Below are 17,421 nucleotides of genomic sequence, written 5' to 3' on the forward strand. Positions count from 1 at the left end.
AAGTTTTGCGCGGCCCGTTTTTTTGTTGATTGGAACAGGATTAGGCGGGGGGAGCAGCAAAAGGTCAACTTTCGGAAAAATGACCTATAGCTAAGGGCCGCCCTACTGCACATGAAGCCATCAGGCCCCCGTCACACAGGAGAATTTGCGCCCGCGATACGTAGAGAATAGATCCCATTGATTTTAATTGGTTCGTTCGCATGCACGCCTGTTCCCGCGCATTTCGGTCATGCGAAATAAAACACAGCATGCTCTATTTTTCTGTGCGCTTGCCTACCCAAAGCCCCCATAGCAGTCAATGGGAATGCACAAATGTCCGCACAATATGCCAGCCGGCGAGTGAAATGCGGCGTAATTGCGCAAGAAAAAGAACACATCTGGAGCTCATCAGACTAATTAGCCATTTCAAAAACGGTGCGTCTTTGTTGGCTGCGCGCAAATGAACATGCCTGGCAGGCGCAAAAAGTGCAGTAAAATACGCTAATGCGAGCGCATAAAAAGCAATGTTCCTTCTGCAAATGCACAGCACTCAGGCGAGCGCAAATACGTGTGAAGGTGAGCGTAAAGTCAATGGGGACTTTTTAGACATGCATTGCACACCATATTCCAGTCAGATTTCTCAATGGATCACAGTTGCTCATTCAAGTCAATGGGTGCGCCAAAAAAACCCAAAGGAGAGCACGCACGGATGACAGCTCTGTGTGCTTTATTTCCCATGGGTCGTTGCTAAGCGACGCTAGAAAAAATACCTGGGCATCCTTTTATTTAATTTTTTTTTTTGCGTACGAGAGAAATAGATGAAATACAGAAATAAAAAAGAAAAACGGGCGTACACAATGCGTACGGATTAAAATTAGTCCATTTTTTGGGACCAAACTCAGATATGCTCCTGTCAGTAAAGCCTTAAAAATAAAGGCAAAATACAACTTTTTTTGGTGAGGATCTCATTGCTATTTACAATATTTAGAAATGTCTTCTTGTAAACACATTATGTGTCAGAAATATAAATGATCAAGGATGCTAGACTGGCACATATAAAACTACATGTCCCACAATCCTTCAGTACTGGACGCATCATCATCACGTGACCTTTAACGTCTCATTGGAGCGCAGGACTGTCAATCATTCTCCAGGAGCATGCGTAGTCCGCGAGTGTTACCATGGACGAGGAAGCTAAAAACTGTCATATCGGACTGTGCGTTCTGTGCGGGCTTCCCGGAGCAGGAAAGTCAACCTTAGCTCGGCTGCTGAAAACCAGCCCCAATGCGTTCTCAGTCGTTATCATCTCCTATGATGACGTTATGGCAGACGTTGCATTTGAGGAAGACCCAATGTACGAGTATCGCGATGTTTGGTCCGAGAAAGACAGCGCAAGAGAAGTAGGTTAACTAGCCAATCAGAACTGTTTATAGATAAACGCTCTGTGAGTTAGCCAATCAGTGCGTGTGATGCAAGGGGATTCTTAGTCGCCATGTTTGTTATGGTGTTTCCGCAACAGTGTGAAAGAGAAACCGACTTCATTGGTCCACAGCAACCAATCAGAGCGCAGCTTCCATTTCTTAACTTGCTCTGGTAATATGAAAGCTGCGTTGTGATTGGTTGCTATGGGCAACAAAGATTTTTATTTTTTTACTCTTTAAAAAAAACAAAACAGTGAAATGTTAGGGAGATGCAGTAAATAATAATAGAAATAACCACAAATTCAGTGACAGGTAGCAGAGCTTAGAACATAGACCCAATCAGCAAAGTGAGTCCCCTTAACAAAGTATACTTTTATTAACCCCTTAGAGACCACCATACGCCATTTTACTGACCTCCCTAATGGGCTTTAAACGGGCACATACATCTTTTAAGGCGGCGGCCTCCTGCTCCAAAAGCCAATAGTGGAGAAACCTGAGATCCTGGCAGTTTAACCCCTTACATGCCACAGTCAATAACAAATGCAGCATGTAAGCAGGTGATGGGGGAGGGGGCTCCTGTCACCAATCAGCACCCCACAATGCGATCACAAAGTACCAATAGCTTCCCATGGCGACCAGAAGCCTGACAGAGGCCTCCGTGTCCGCCATGTAATTCAACCCCCTCATGCGGAGACTAATAGACTGCTGTCATAGGCTTAGTGGAATGCACTGCATAAGTATTGCAGTGTACTATACTACATATGGAACAAATGCATCAAGTCCCATTCATGGGCTTAAAAATAGTGTAAAAAAATGCAAGTTTAATGAAAGGGAAAAAATCTGTTTAAAATAAAAATCACATGTATTTTTTTTTCCACCAGAAAAACATTTTAAATGGATAAATTACCCAAAAAAGCACATAATTGGAATTCATAATGACCCAGACAATGAAAAAATCTAATTTATCTAATTTAAGAATAGTTTAGACCATAATCCCACAATTATTTTTCTTTTGTTCGCCTCCCAACAAATGCAATAAATAGTAATCCAAGCGTCCCGCGTGTAACTTAACCCTTTCCAATCCACTGTCTGACCTCTGAAGACATTATGATTTAAGGCTGTACAGCTCTGATACTGGAAGACATCCGTTGGGGTTCTCTTACTGTATATTGCCAGCCTCTCTGCTGTCTCAGTCTATCCAACGTGTCACCTCATGCAGTACTGGCTTTAGCCAGCAGATAGTGCTGTTGTATAATGGCAGAAAAAGAGTAAGCCCCCTAGGAAAACCAGGATACAAATTGGATTGGAAAGGGTTAAAAAGGTGCCGATAGAAGCTACAACTCTTTCCACAAACCGCAATACCTCACCGAGCTCCACTGCTGGGAAAATTAAAATGTTATGGTCAATGCGGATTCAATTGTTTTTCTTTAAAAATGTGTTTTTATCATGCAAAAGTAGTAAAAAATAAAATAAATCTCCATAAACCCGATATCGCAGCAATCGTGCGGATCAGATACAAAACGTATCGTGTTGTTTTTACTGAACGGTGAGCGCCATAAAAACAAAACCCAAAAACGGTGGCTGGATTTCTGCACATTTGTCCATATCTCCACCCCCCTCCCTCCCTAATAAAAGTTCTACAACACAGTATATGTACCCCAGAGTGGTGCCATAAGAGAAAGACCAGAGGTTTGAGCTCCCTTAGGATAATCTGCATATTCCTGGTGCATTCTGGGAATAGTGAAGAGTCGCTGTGAGCAGGAAGGGGACTGGGTTTAGCCCCTCGGAGGACATTACTGTGATGGAATAAAAAGATCACTCGTGAATAAGTCCATTCAAAAGAACGGAACTCCTATTCGTGCGAAGCACACGACTTGCTTGAGATTCTTGCCCGTGTGAAGAAGCCCTAAGGCCTCATGTCCACGGGCAAAATGTGATTTAAAATCCGCAGCGGATCTCCCGCGCGCGGATCCGCACCCCATAGGGATGCATTGACCACCCGCGGGTAGATAAATACCCGCGGATCGTCAATAAAAGGCATTTAAAAAAAAATGGAGCATGAAAAAATCTGGACCATGCTCCATTTTCGTGCGGGTCTCCCGCGGGGACGGCTCCCGCGGGCTTCTATTGAAGCCTATGGAAGCCGTCCGGATCCGCGGGAGACCTAAAATAGGAATTTAAAGCATTTACTCACCCGCAGCGGACCGCGAAGCTCTTCTCTTCCTCACGGCCGCATCTCCCTTGCTTCGGCTCGGCGGATGTGCCCGGCGCATGCGCGCGGCACGTCGACGACGTGCCGGCGATGTGCCGCCGGCGTAAGGAATTCATCCGCCGGCCGAAAAAGAAGATCCGGCCGTGAGGAAGAGCAAAGCTTCGCCGACCGCTACAGATAGGTAAATGCTTTTAAATTCTTATTTTTAGCGCTCATGTCCGCGGGGCAGGAGGGACCCGCTGCAGATTCTCCATGTAGAATCCGTAGCGGGCCCGATTTTCCCCGTGGACATGAGGCCCAAAGGTGCTCTTAGATGGAACGATTTATCATTCAAAAAATCGTTCAAATGAACCATAATCAAACCAACGACCGAACGAGAATCGTAAAAAATTGACGAGAGCAGCGTATCAGAACGGATCCCCGCTCTGAACAGAGCAGGGAATTTGAAAGAAAAATATCACACCGTGCATGTCCGTGACGCCACATTTTCAGACATGCGCAGTGCATCCACTGCAGATATGCGGCTTCTGCCGACAGTGAAAGGGCTCCATATGTGTAAAACGGCGCGGGAGACCCACACCGTTTTACGTGTACGTCCATGAACATAAGCCCTTAGGGCTCTCACATGAACGTCTTCCGTGTGCGTATTTCTCACGTTGGAGCACGCAGTAAGTACGCAATAAATTGCGTACTTGCTGTGCGCCAACAATCCCCATACGCTTGCTTGCATTCACATCGAGATTTTGTCTGCACACACATTTCATGTGCTGCGTGTGAGAGGCACAACTGTACCAACGCCTGTAATCAGGGGCGTAACTAAAGGCTCAGGGGTCCTGATGCAAAAGGTGAGCTGGGCCCCCCCTCTATCTGTATCTGTACCCGTACCCATACCTAAACCATGCTGCACAGAGACATAGCTTGAAGCTCCTGGGCCCCAATGCAAAACCTGTAACAGGGCCCCCAACTATAATGCTTTATTCATAGTACTGGGCTCCCTATATGGAGAAGAGAGGCCTTATGGGCCCCCCTAAGGCTCCTGGGCCTGGGTGCAACCGCATCACCTGCACCCTCTATAGTTACGCCCCTGCTTGTAATACATAGTAAAATACATTCGCATGAGAGAGCCGTAATACACAACAACAATACACCCTTGTAAGCGAGCCCTTAATGTGCAGCTTCAGCTATGTTTTTTGGCCATGCTTTCCGGGAGCAGTATAAGGATGAGTTCACACGTGGCAAAAATAATGCAGAAATTTTTGCAACTGGACATGAGATGATGTAACACCAAATATCATGACGCCTGTTGTATCAGTCCAATTAACCCTTCTTTTTCCTTCTCCAGACGTCTCTCTGGAAGCGGCATCGGCGGCACCTCTTGCAGTGTCTTGAGCATTTACTAATAGCCCTGCTCTCTAATTCTACTTTAAACCCCCCTGATGGGAGGACTGAAGGAACCTGGAACAGATTTGTTCAATGCTTGGAAAGTCAAGGCTTAACCTCTGCTGGGGACTCAGAGTTCAGTTGTTCATCTCTGGACGTCAAGTCCAGTCCGGTCTACTTCATACTGGATGATAACTTCTACTATCAGAGCATGCGGTATGAAGTCTTCCAGCTGGCCCGTAAGTGTAAGTGCTGCTCCTAGATTACTGCAAATTCCTTTTTTCACATTTCTTTATTTTTTCTTATATTGTAGTAGCGGTGGATCTAATCACCAATATGCGGGAGAATACAATAACCTGATAAATCAGTGACAGGGATTGATAAGCAATACAGGTACAATACCCGTTGGATGAACGGATACACTTAGGCCTTATTCATACAAGCTTTACGATTACTACGTCGGCCAAAAATTGCATCAATGAAGAATAGCCGCGATCAAGTCCTGAGATTAATTAGCGTTTTCTCATCCATTCACACGGGCGTATCGCATGAAAAATACGCTGCAGCGCAGAATTCTATTGGTTGGCAAAAGCCTTTGAATGACTTCTAATTAGAGATGAGCGAGTATACTCGCTAAGGCACATTACTCGAGCGAGTAGTGCCTTAGCCGAGTATCTCCCCGCTCGTCTCTAAAGATTCGGGGGCCGGCGCGGGTGACAGGTGAGTTGCGGCGGGGAGCTGGGGGAGAGAGGGAGAGAGAGAGATCCCCGCTCTCCCCCGCCGGTCCCCGAATCTTTAGAGACGAGCGGGGAGATACTCAGCTAAGGCACTACTCGCTCGAGTAATGTGCCTTAGCGAGTATACTCGCTCATTTCTACTTCTAATGCTTCAATAGAGCCAGCTGTCTTAGTTTCCGAGGGCCGGACGCAGGTAAACTCTCCCATAGGAATCTGTGGGAGCCTCCAGCGATTCTCGTCAAAGATAGGTGTGCGCTTCCTACCGAATTCTGATTGGCTGCCATGGTTTTGCCCATGGATTATCGCACATTGGTTCATGAAAACGCATAAAATATGTGGAAGTAACGAGAATCATTCACTTTTCACTTAACATAGAAATCATCGTTGGCTTGTTTACTCATCATTCGGTTTACATACCGATCGCTCCGTTGTTCTCATTCACTTGTACAGCGAATGTGAGCAGCTGAATGATTCTTGTTTGAATGAGCCAACAATGTATCTGCCTGTATGAAGAGGCTGCGTGAGAGCCAACGAGTGAACAGTGACATCATTAGCTCGTTTAAATGACATATTGCTTGGTGTAAACAGACCCTTAAAGAGCTTTTGTCATTACAATAAAACCCCGTCCATCTGCTCGGCCCGACCTAAAATAATAAAAAAGAGGGCATACTCACCTATCCCAGGAAGCAGCTGAGAGCCGCCACCGGTATCGGTGGCGACTTCTGGCTTGACGGCCCAGTGGAAGTCAGGTGTCGTCTGCGGCCAATCAGATAGCGTAGGATCCACTATTCACTGTAGGTGACGGTAACAGCTCACCTCCTCCCCCTCTCTGCACAGGCCATAACACTCTCCCCTTTTTTGCACTTTGTCTACTATGTTTATCTGCTAGATCTAAAAGAATAAAGACTTCTGAACATCACGATTAACTGGTCAACTATATTACTAATATTTAGGACCTTTTTTCAGATTCTCTAGGATTCTGTCAGTTGTATGTGCATTGTCCCGTTGACTGCTGCGTACTGCGGAACGCTGCGAGATCGAATCCTGTCATGGACACAACGATAATACTAATGGACTCCAAACTAGAGAAGCCAAATCCTGAGAAAAACACGTGGGAGAAAGACAGTCTGTTGGTGGACGGCTCCACCGGCATCAGTATGGATGAGTAAGTGATGGAGAACACAACGTCCTCCTACAGGAGACCTTCATCTAATAGGTTCTAGTTCCCAACACTCCCGGATAACCACTGGTATTGGACGGCCAGTTATAGCATTTCCAGCAGTTAGAGAGCCTATCTAAGCTTTCCTTCCTCTTCAGTAATGATTCGATGGACTAGTAACTGCTCTGACTAAGGACAAATGACAGTAGTATGTATTGTCCTCACCGCTGAGATAACGTGAGCTGGAAGAGCGGAGCTTGTAACCTGCATGTGAAGAGGTGGAGCACCGAGGAGACCGGCTGCAGCGGAGGATGTGTCTGCTGATACTGTGTATTCAGGCTGTGAGTTACATGCTCCGTTCCTCCGGCTCGCTACCACAGCTGAGATGTGATAACTGTACATACTGTAGTCATTTGTCCTCTTCCACAGAGGTTACTTGTATAGGGAACCATTACTGAGGTGTAGAGGAGCAAGAAGAGCCTAGATAGGTGCTCGGCTCTCTGTCCTGACGCTACCCATCCTAGCAGGACGCCATCTGTGATGGTCCCTTAACCCCTTAAGGACCAAGATGTTTTGTACCTTAAGGACCAGACACTTTTTAGGGATTTTACCCATGTGGCGGTTTTACTGCTCTATTTTTTTTCCCTTTTAGCTAACAAAATTATTTTTGCTGCGTTTTTTTCCCCCCCGTGACATATAGGACTATTTTTTTATATCTTTTTCACTGACTTTTTTTTCCCCGTTTTTTAGTTTTATTGTGGGTAAGAAGCTAAAAAAAAATCATTTTTTTTTAACATTTATAATTTTTTTTTTTAATTATTTTTATATTTACACTAAAGTATGGGAATGGGTTCCTCTATTCGTTTTGGACGTTTTGATATATAGTATGTATGGTTTTGGTTTACAGGGCGCATACGGCGACGGTTTTTGTTGGCGTCTGCTTTTTGTTATTCTCTTTCTTATGTATGTATTGTTGTTTTATTCTGTTATTTTGTTTTACTTATTTATGTAATTGTGTTTTTTACTATCTGTGTCCCCCATGACGTCATATAAGACCTCTGGGGGACATTCACATGTTTTTTTCTTTCTTTATTTGACACTTTCCCACTGTAGCTGGGGCGTCCATAGGAGCCCTAGTTATAGGGTAAAGCAACCCCTGTGGTGACATTAGTCACCTGCAGAGCTGCCAGGGTCTAGTCTGACCCTCCAGCTCTGCAGTAGCAGGGAATCCCAGGAGGTCACATGACCCCTCAAGGCTCCTGCAGTGAAAGTACATGTTACTTTCACTTTCCCCATACTGTACAGTGCTCATTGAGCACTGTATATCGGGGAAGCAGAAGGCAGGAAGGGTTAAAAACCCCTCCTGTCTTCTGCTTCGGGTTATCAGCTGTCACTAACAGCTGATAACCCATTCCTGCCTCTGACTGATTACAGAGCAAGAGACGCCGTAATTTTACTATTGGCAGTGCTCTAAGCCCAGGACCAGCCGCCGTAAATTTACAGTGGCTGGTCCTAAACGGGTTAAGGCCTATTTAGAGATGACGATTATCGCTCAAAAGCCATCTTTTTAGTGATAATTGTTGTGTCTAAATGCACGGCCATCGTGCACTTTTCATGCACTATTCGTTCATCGGTGATTTCTAGCAAGCTAGAAATCACCAATGACGGTTATCAGCCCCTTGCGCTGATTTTCTCAGCGGGTGGCGCTGATAGTATTCTTGCAGCTGGTATCCCGCTGGCAGTTCTCAGCGGAATACCAGCTGAAAGCGCCGAGAACAATGCAGCTGTTTCCATATACAAAACAGCTGCATTGTTCTCTGAGCTATCACGGCAGTATCCCGCTCCGCCTGCTTAACTCTTAAGTAGCTAATTAGCTACGGTACTTAGAGTTATGCAAAGATGATCGCTCAAAACTGTCACTCAAACTGTCATTTGAGCGATTTTTGAGTTATCTTTCGGTGTAAATGGGCCTTTAGACAAAACAAGCAGTTAGAAATAATTAAAGGTATTTGGGGGATCCTTTACACTACTGTATTCTCTAGGATTTTTCACTATACATTTTTTTTCTATTTCTCAGACAACCCCTTTAACAACGAAGTGACTTAAAAAAATGCCAATAAGCATGAGCTGAAACAGCTGAGATGTAAATTGTATCTCCTCCGACATATGTTGAAGCTAATGTGTCCGTGTGTGTCGCTGGTTATTGGGATAGTTGTGGACGTCTTCTCTAATTATGTCATTGTTACATTTTATATGACAGATTCAGCACAAAAATCACCAATTTAATGACTAAAACCCTGGAGAATCCTGTGAAGCCAATGGAGGACGACAGCGAGGAAAAGGTAAGAGGCGAGACTTGAACATTGCAGGAAGTATATAGAATCCTTACATTGGCCGCTATTAAAGGGGTTTTACAAGGAAATGCTATTGATGACTTGTTCTCCAGGTTGGGTCATCAATAACTGATTTGGCTGGGGTCAGCCGCTCAAGACCCCAGCTGATCAGGAGATTGCTGTCAGCGCCGCTACACACAGGGGTACAGAAGCGAAGCTGCTACTCCGACTCTTATGTAGTGGCTGGCGCAACTCCCATTGCTTTTAATGAGACCTAGGCTGCAGTTACAAGCATCGGCCACTGCACAAGGGTCGGAGCAGCAGCTTCCGCTCTGTACAGGGAATAAATAGTAGTTCCTTGGAAAACACTCTTTAACCTGGCATCATACAGGCAAGGTAACTGGTTCTGGACTGTAACCAGTTTGTAAGATCGGTTCCCCTAACTATAATTGGATCATTAGGGTCAATCCTTTGAAAATCAGCTGGTGGAACACAGCAGCAAATACTGGGGTGAATTGGCATGCGGCAGACCTGTAGAACTTTCTAGGACTGTCTTGGTCATCCAAATGGCGCTCCCAGAAACGCCCATATGTGCTGCAGAACGGTTCCAGTTAGGTGAACCGAACTGATTTTCATTTGCAGCAGACCTGCTGTGTGACTTTCCCTTTACTGACCATCACTGTTGTTACCTCAAATCTGTACGCAGGAGAGGGATCGCGACATTTGTGCAGCCAGCGTCCTCCATCAAGCAGATCAAACTCTACGAAGGCTCATCTCTGAGACCATGCAGACAATGAAAGGTGAGCGTCGCTTTAGCTGTCGGGTTTCGGCAGTGTGCATTAGCCGCCGGGGGAGCGATGTGTGATATAATGTAACAACCTCTTGTATCAATAAGCCAAGCTAAACATAGTCAAATGTAGGCATACATTGACTAACTGTAACACATCATAGCGTTATGGATCCGTGAAACACTATTACCCTTTCCAATCCACTGTCTGAACTCTGAAGACATTATGATTTAAGGCTGTACAGCTCCGATGTTGGAACACGTCCGTCGGGGTTCTCTTACTGTATATTGCCAGCCTCTCTGCTGTCGGAGCCTATCCAACGTGTCAACTCATGCAGTACTGGCTTTAGCCAGCAGATAGCGCCGTTGTAACGGCAGAAAAAGAAAAAGCAAGCCTGTTAGGAAAACCAGTTTGCAAATTGGATTGGAAAGGGTTAAAAAAAAAATTAAAGGTGTGCATTTCACGGATGGACAAATAGCAGCGTGGACTCGTCCGCACACAGGAGAGCGGAAACATCGGGAGAATATGATCTTTATTTAATGTACTGAAAACTTGAGACCAGCGAACGTAACAATCCTCGTTTACGCAGTATAATTTATGTCCGAAAGGGCCGGGAGGGCGACAAAACCTCAGAAGCGTTTCCGACCGGATAATGTATAATTGATACGTTATAAGATATAATGTTTCGTTTTTACTAGGGCAGCGATTAGTGTGAGCGTTCGCCTGCTTCGTTACTGCGCTTTTAGTTGGGGGCCCTGCTTCTCGGACTGCCTGATGCATCCTGTATGTAGCATGCACTGGTAGTCTAGGACACTACATGCAGCTCTGACTGGCCAGCACTAGTCATGGGGGCAGCACTGGCCAATCAAAGCAGGTGTAGTGTCTTATGTATACTGGTGCACAGTGTTCATCAGGCAGTCAAAGAAGCTGGGGCAGCCATCTTTGTTTGTCCAGGCTCGGCAGGTCCCTATGAGTGTATTGGAGCTGGCAGTTGGTCGTAATCGGCGAGTAGTTTCAGTCTTTGGAGGTAAATAATTGTTTCCATTCATAGACTGCAAGCAGAGATCTTTAAAAGATAGTGAAAAATATTAAAGAAATAAAAACTAAAGAAATTTTTTACTTAAAAAATAGAGAATCAATATATTAAAATTTGAAATTTTTTTTTTTTTTTTTAATTATATGGAGATTAAGATTTCTTTACATTGAAAACCTCCAGAAACAGTGGGGGCCATCCTCTGCACCCGGTCTGATGCAAACTAGACTTGAGATGTGATATAGCTGGTGCTGAGGAAGAGTACTGCAGTCACCTGTAGAAACAAAACCCGTGCCGAAGCTAAATTTTCTATGCCCTCTGTTTAACTCTTTCCAATCCACTGTCTGACCCCTGAAGACATTATCATTTAAGGCTGTACAGCTCCGTTGTTGGAAGACATCCATCGGGGTTCTCTTACTGTATATTGCCAGCCTCTCTGCTGTCAGAGCCTATCCAACGTGTCACCTCATGCAGTACTGGCTTTAGCCAGCATTATAGGCCATTGTATAACGGCAGAAGAATAGTAAGCCCCGTAGGAAAACCGGGATAGAAATTGGATTGGAAAGGGTTAATAAATCTCATGTTATTAGGTAAACAAAAAGAAATTCTGCCCCTTGACCTCCTTTTTGTTTCAGTGGGTTATTTTTACTGTTTTTACCCTTTTTTTTTTAATTTTAGGGTTGCTCTCAGCCAAAGACATCAAACAGCTCGCACAAGAACTGCAGCAGGCAAAGTGTAAAGCCCTGGATCGGCTACGGGAAGCCATAGCGGGGAAGACCGTCCAAGGTCCAATCAGCGATGGCATCTCCAGGGCGCAGTCCTCGCTGAGAGAAGACATAGACTCTATAGTGCAGCAATACTTGCAGAAGGTGCAGGTGGATCGTCCTACCGCCCCGTCATAGTACATGGCTATGGGTTATTCTTCATCTGCACGGTCTCATAGGCATACATGTAACTTCCTCTGTGACGTCTCATGTCCTTCTGGTATGTAGACAAAGTTTGAAGGATCTCTTCTCAGTCTTTACAATGTATGGAAGTTCATATAGATTTATTTGTTTAAAGGGGCTGTACAAAGATTGTTATTCTCTATACTCATGAACTTGCTGATCATGGGGGTTTTGCTGTTGAGACCCCCACTGAACTAGAGAATAGGTGTCCTGTGTCTCCTGTCTTCCTCACTACGGGGCTACTGCACCCCCTGCAGTGAGGAGTAGGCTGACTGGAGCATTGGTCGCACTAGCGCTCAATTAACCCTTTGCAATCCAAATTTGGATTCAGGGTTTCCTAGGGGGCTTTCTCTTTCTGCCATTATACAATGCCGCCATCTGCTGGCTAGAGCCAGTATTGCGGCATGGGACATGCTGGAGAGGCCCCCCGACAACTGAGCAGCCAGTAATCTATAGTAAGAATACCCTGCCGGACATCTTCTGTCATCGGAGCTGTATAGCCTTCAATGAGAATGTCGTTAGACGTCAGACAGTGGATTGGAAAGGGTTAACTTCTAGTGGGACTGCCGCGATGGCCGCATGGGTGCCGCTTGCCTATTTTCATCAACCCCATTGAAATGAATGGAGCGTTGACTGCGCATGCTCAGCCAGTACTGCGTTCAGAGTGATGTCCCTGCAGGGAAGAAGTGGCCCCCGCAGTGACAGGAGAGGGACGGGAGTCCCATTCTCCAGATCCGTCAGGGTCTCGGCGGTGAGACCCCCACCGATCAGCAAGTTATCCACTGTACTATGGAACTGTGTCAAAGTTTTAAGCAGGTGTGGAAAAATACTGCAAAGTAAGACATTTTTACATTTTTTTTTTTTCTTAAGGCGTCTGATTGGCTCCAAATGTATTCTTTAGCAGGACAACAACCCCAAACATCCAGCCAATGTCATTAACAGTGTAGAACAAGGAGTCCTGGAAGTGATGATCTGGTCCCCCATATCAACATCATCCAGTCTGTCTGGGATTACATGAAGAGACAGAAGGACTTGAGCGAGCCGACATCCACAGGAGATCTGTGGTTAGTTCTCCAAGATGTTTGGAACACCCCCACCCCCACCCCACCCCCGTTCCGAGTGCCATCAAAAACTGTGTGCAAGTGTACCTTAATGCTGTTTTGAAGGCAAAGGCTGGTCACACCAAATATTCATGTGATTTAGATTTTCTTTTGTGCATTCATTTTGCATTTTTTAATTGACCAAAAAATATGAATCCTTCTATTTTTGACAGCCCTCTTACTTTGCAGCGTGTCTACAGCCTTTGCACAGTATGTATGTGAGTGCATTTCTTTTAATGAAGTAAGCACTAAGTTGTTTCAGACTCCAATCTCCATTCCCTTTTAGACCCCTGCTATGATGTTTGCATCCGGCTCCTGGTTTGATTTAGTTCCATGACAGGGTGTCCTTCCCAGTAATACACTCTGGCTGTGAGGTTTGTGGGTCCAGGATGATGAGGTCTTCATTAGCTTTTTCTGTACTGATTTTTCCTTCTATAGGCCATGCGGGATCTCTTCTCCCTTGTGCTGCCATTGATGCTGTAGATTTCCCCATGCAGTGCCTGCTCCCCTCTCTCTAGGCTTCCTTAGCTAGAGCCTTTATGATCTGCCCTCTCTGAAAACTTGGATGCTATCCTCACACTCTCTTACCATCTCTAAGACCCCATTTACACTGAAAGAGGATCGCTCAAAAATCGCTCACACGACAGTCTGAGTGACAGTTTTGAGTGATCATCTTTGCATAGTCTATAGTAGTTAGTTAGCTACTAAAGAGCTATGCAGGCGGAGCGGGACACTGTCGCTATCGCTTGGCGAACAATACAGCTGTTTTGCATAAGCAAACAGCTGCATTGTTCTCCACGCTTACAGCTCGCATCCCGCTGTGAACTACCCGCGGGACACGAGCGGAAAGGATCTTATCAGCGCTGCCGACTGTGATAACAGCCTGCACCACTGACAAGAGTTCGTCGCTCAATTCTAGAAAACTAGAATTCAGCAAGAATCGAATTGTGCACGAAAACTGCACGATGTCCGTGCATTTAGACGCAACGGTTATCGCTCAAAAGATAGCTTTGAGCGAATTTTGAGCAATAATCATTGTCTAAATGGGACCATAAGGGTATGGCCACATGGGGCGGAGTTTCTGTAGTATATAAATGAGGGGGTGAATTCAGCATAAAGTGCTACACTAAATAGTACAAACACTCCACAGCAAATCCACCTTGTGAGGACGTACTTGGGGCTTATTTATATGAACGCCTTTTGCATGCACAATACACTGCGCAAATTTGTGCTTGCAATGCGCAGTGAAGAGAGCCCATTGATTTCAATGATTTCGTTCATATAAGTGTATTTTGCAGCATGTTCTATTTTTGTGCGTATTGGGCCTCCTTCCCACAGATGGATTTCCGCCGCGTTGCCCGCAGCTATTAGGTTCTATTGAACCTAATAGCACAATGCTCACGGTGCGGAATTCCGCACCGTGAAACCACCCGTCCTCACCTGCTGCATGCTCTATTTGCCGCGAGTGTACGCGCAGACGGCTTCCATTGCAGTCAATGGAAGCCGTCCGTCACGCTATCTTCTGCTGTAGCACAGCAGAAGATAGCATGAAACCGCTTCCCCGCCCACCGCGTCATGTGACGCTGTGGGCGTGTCGTATGACGACGGAAGACGCCGGATCCGCAGGTAAGTATTGGGGTCTCTGGGGGGCGCCGTGACGGGCTCCGCTGCGGAGCCCGTCACGGCCGTGTGTAGCCGGCCTTACCATAGCACATATCAAGCTCATTTAACTTAATTGCCCATTTAAATCAATGGGGGTGCGCTTTCTTGTTTGCGCACGCAAATATGCACAACATACTCATGCAAAAAAATACAATAAAACATGCAAAAATGTAGTACAGATGTGCGTGTAAATGTAGCCTCAACCAGCGAGAGATGAGGCCTGGAGCGTAGCGCTGTGCTGTTGGATGATTGCCAGGTTCAGCAGGACAGCCCGATGGGTGAAGGAGTTACACAGACTCTGCAGCAGCAAAAGGGTAGGAAATTTTTTAATCAAAACTGTTAAGAAAGTTGTTTCGTTTTGCTTTCAGAAAGCAAATGAACAATATAAAAACGAAAAAAAAAAGTACAAAGGTGTTATATAGCTTTTAAATATCACAAATAGCAACCTATTTGGTGCCCACGGCAGAATGTAGAAAAAGCAACAATAGACGTCTACTATTAATGAAATTTCGCACCTTTCTAACCAATCTGTAGCATTCGTTCCACACCTACGACTGGGAAATGCTGGATGCAGTAAGCCCCTGTCATACAGTACAAGCCAACTCATGACAGTTACCATTCCCTCACCAACACCCTAAAGGGAAGCACTCATTGTACTCTGGCACAGAATGCTTTTTTGGTCATTTTAATCTGTTACTTAAAGGGGACTTTTACTATTGATGACCTATCCTACGGTTAGGTCGGCAGGGGGCTGCTGTTGGGAATCCCCAACGATTAGCTGATTCCTGGCACCTCGGGCACTACAGACAGCACTGGAAGCAGATAGCACTGTGTGTATTGCAGTGGCCAGGTTTGGTACTGCATTAGCCTGCATTAAATTCAGTGGGAACTGTTGCCTGCAGCACTAAATCGGGACGCTGCAATACACACAGTGCTATCTGCTTCCAGTGCTGTCCATACTGACGGAGGGCCCAAGGATCAGCTGATTGGTGGAGATCCAGAGGAGCAGACCCCTACTAATTAATCATTATTACCAAAATTATGTTTTTTACTAAAATAATCAAGAAGAGCTCCGGTGGGCACCATGAATAGTCTGACAGCGTCCCACCACAGCTCTTCCTTTTTAATTATTTTAGTAAAAACATCATTTTGGACTTTGTATCACTGTACCCGCTCCCAGACCCAAATTTGATACTGCATATGCTACAGTACCAGGCTCTTGGTTGCGTTCGGCCAGTGTTTCATGTGGAGATAGACATAACTGATGCTGTATTGTTGTTCTCTCGGCTCCAGTCTGGCAAACAGAAAACCGCTGCATGCAGCAAACCCTTCCATCCGGCACGGGGCGACATTCAGCGTCAAAACCGCTGTGCCAGATGCTTGCCCCGTCTGTCCCATAGTAAACTATTGTATCCGCCCCAGCATCAGTTTCCCGTGTTTTACTAAACCACCGCAGAGAGAAAAAAATATGGCCGGCTGTAAATGGGAACCTGGCCTAAGGCTATGTTCACACAGGTGGATTTTTTTTGCAGCGCCAATTAGTGCAGATTTTGACTTCGATTTCACGCTCTCCCTTGAAAAGACGGAATTTTCTCAGCTTTTTCTGCTTTGTGCGGATGAGATATTGAACATCTGATACACACAGCTGCTACTGTATGTGCTGCCGCTTTTCCAAACGGACCTGCGATGCAGAACTTAGGTTTGCAGCATTTCAATTTCTGCAGCGCACTTTCAGTGTGGATTCTACCTTCTCAAATAGGGTGTTGAAATCCACACCAAATCCTCACTCATTGGGTACGGATTTGCTGCTGATATTCAGTAGTGGGAAATCCGCCTTGCGTGAAGATGGCCTTTAGGGTTTTGTAGTGGATTTTGGTGCAGATATTTAGCAGATTTCACCCCTTTAATTTAAATTCAGTTGAAAGGGTGAAATCTTATGCAGATCCACAGCAAATCTGCTACATGTGAACATGTTCTTGGTGTATGCCCACAAGGGGTGGATGTGCACTGGCATTTATAATCAGCAGCAAAGTGGATGAGACTTTAAAAGTAGCATACATACGCTGTGGAAATTGACCTGCGGTGCAGAATTGAAATCTGCAGCATGTCAATTATAGCAGATTTCTCATCATTGGGGGACATGGAGAGCTTAGGTATAGCTGTTGCCACTAGGATGCGACACTAAGCAAAGAAAGTTAGTCCCTCCTACTAGCTATACCCCGCCTGCAGCCACTGAACTAAATCAGTTTTAGCTTAGTGTCAGAAGGAGGCAGACCTTCCTGCTCTGCAGGTCTTCTGCTTTATTATTTTTACTTCTAGCTGGACACCAGGGATTAGATAACATCACTGATGGTCCCCAAGTGGGGAGGGCAAACAGTGCTGCACCAGACACACTGCTACCTCCTCCTCCAAGAAGACAAAGCGGACCAGAGGGCAGTAAAAGTCCACTCTGTCTCCCGCCAGCCATGGGGTCACTGGAGTTTCCTGATTAAACTGTGGGTCTTTATTAAGCCTTCATAGTTTTATGTCCAATAAGAAAAAGCAAGCATTACTCGCTATTTACAATGGAGATATCGCTTATTAGTGCCCATTGGAAACAATAGGCTGGTTTTGTGATCTTTTTCTTGCCCCTCATTCTTGGCTACTGCCCTGGAATGTCCCAACACTGCC

At 45.5% G+C, this 17,421-nt stretch overlaps 1 protein-coding gene across 4 annotated transcripts; it reads left to right on the top strand.

The window, feature by feature from the left end:
- Positions 1–900: 900 nt before the first annotated feature.
- PSTK (phosphoseryl-tRNA kinase) lies at positions 901–13,252 on the top strand. Of its 4 annotated transcripts, none has more exons than XM_066601159.1 (7): positions 901–1,379; positions 4,955–5,231; positions 6,696–6,894; positions 9,149–9,230; positions 9,928–10,021; positions 11,721–12,026; positions 12,891–13,252. In XM_066601159.1, the coding sequence occupies exons 1-6, from the start codon at positions 1,161–1,163 to the stop codon at positions 11,942–11,944; spliced, it is 1,095 nt and encodes a 364-aa protein (XP_066457256.1). In that variant the 5' UTR covers positions 901–1,160; the 3' UTR covers positions 11,945–12,026; positions 12,891–13,252. The 4 variants fall into 4 exon arrangements, with proteins under 4 accessions (XP_066457256.1, XP_066457253.1, XP_066457252.1 ...); XM_066601156.1 differs by having other exon boundaries at positions 903–1,379; positions 4,955–5,237; positions 12,860–13,252; XM_066601155.1 differs by having other exon boundaries at positions 903–1,379; positions 4,955–5,237.
- Positions 13,253–17,421: the final 4,169 nt, after the last annotated feature.

This window comes from Eleutherodactylus coqui, chromosome 4 (genome assembly GCF_035609145.1).
Source record: "Eleutherodactylus coqui strain aEleCoq1 chromosome 4, aEleCoq1.hap1, whole genome shotgun sequence".
Lineage (NCBI taxonomy): Eukaryota > Metazoa > Chordata > Amphibia > Anura > Eleutherodactylidae > Eleutherodactylus > Eleutherodactylus coqui.

Excerpts from the sequence above, each read along its gene's own strand:
- PSTK (XM_066601156.1), top strand. The coding sequence starts at position 1,161 with ATGGACGAGGAAGCTAAAAACTGTCATATCGGACTGTGCGTTCTGTGC. Across the intron at positions 9,231-9,927 it reads AGGACGACAGCGAGGAAAAG|GAGAGGGATCGCGACATTTG; the intron begins GTAAGAGGCGAG and ends ATCTGTACGCAG. Across the intron at positions 10,022-11,720 it reads GACCATGCAGACAATGAAAG|GGTTGCTCTCAGCCAAAGAC; the intron begins GTGAGCGTCGCT and ends TTTTAATTTTAG.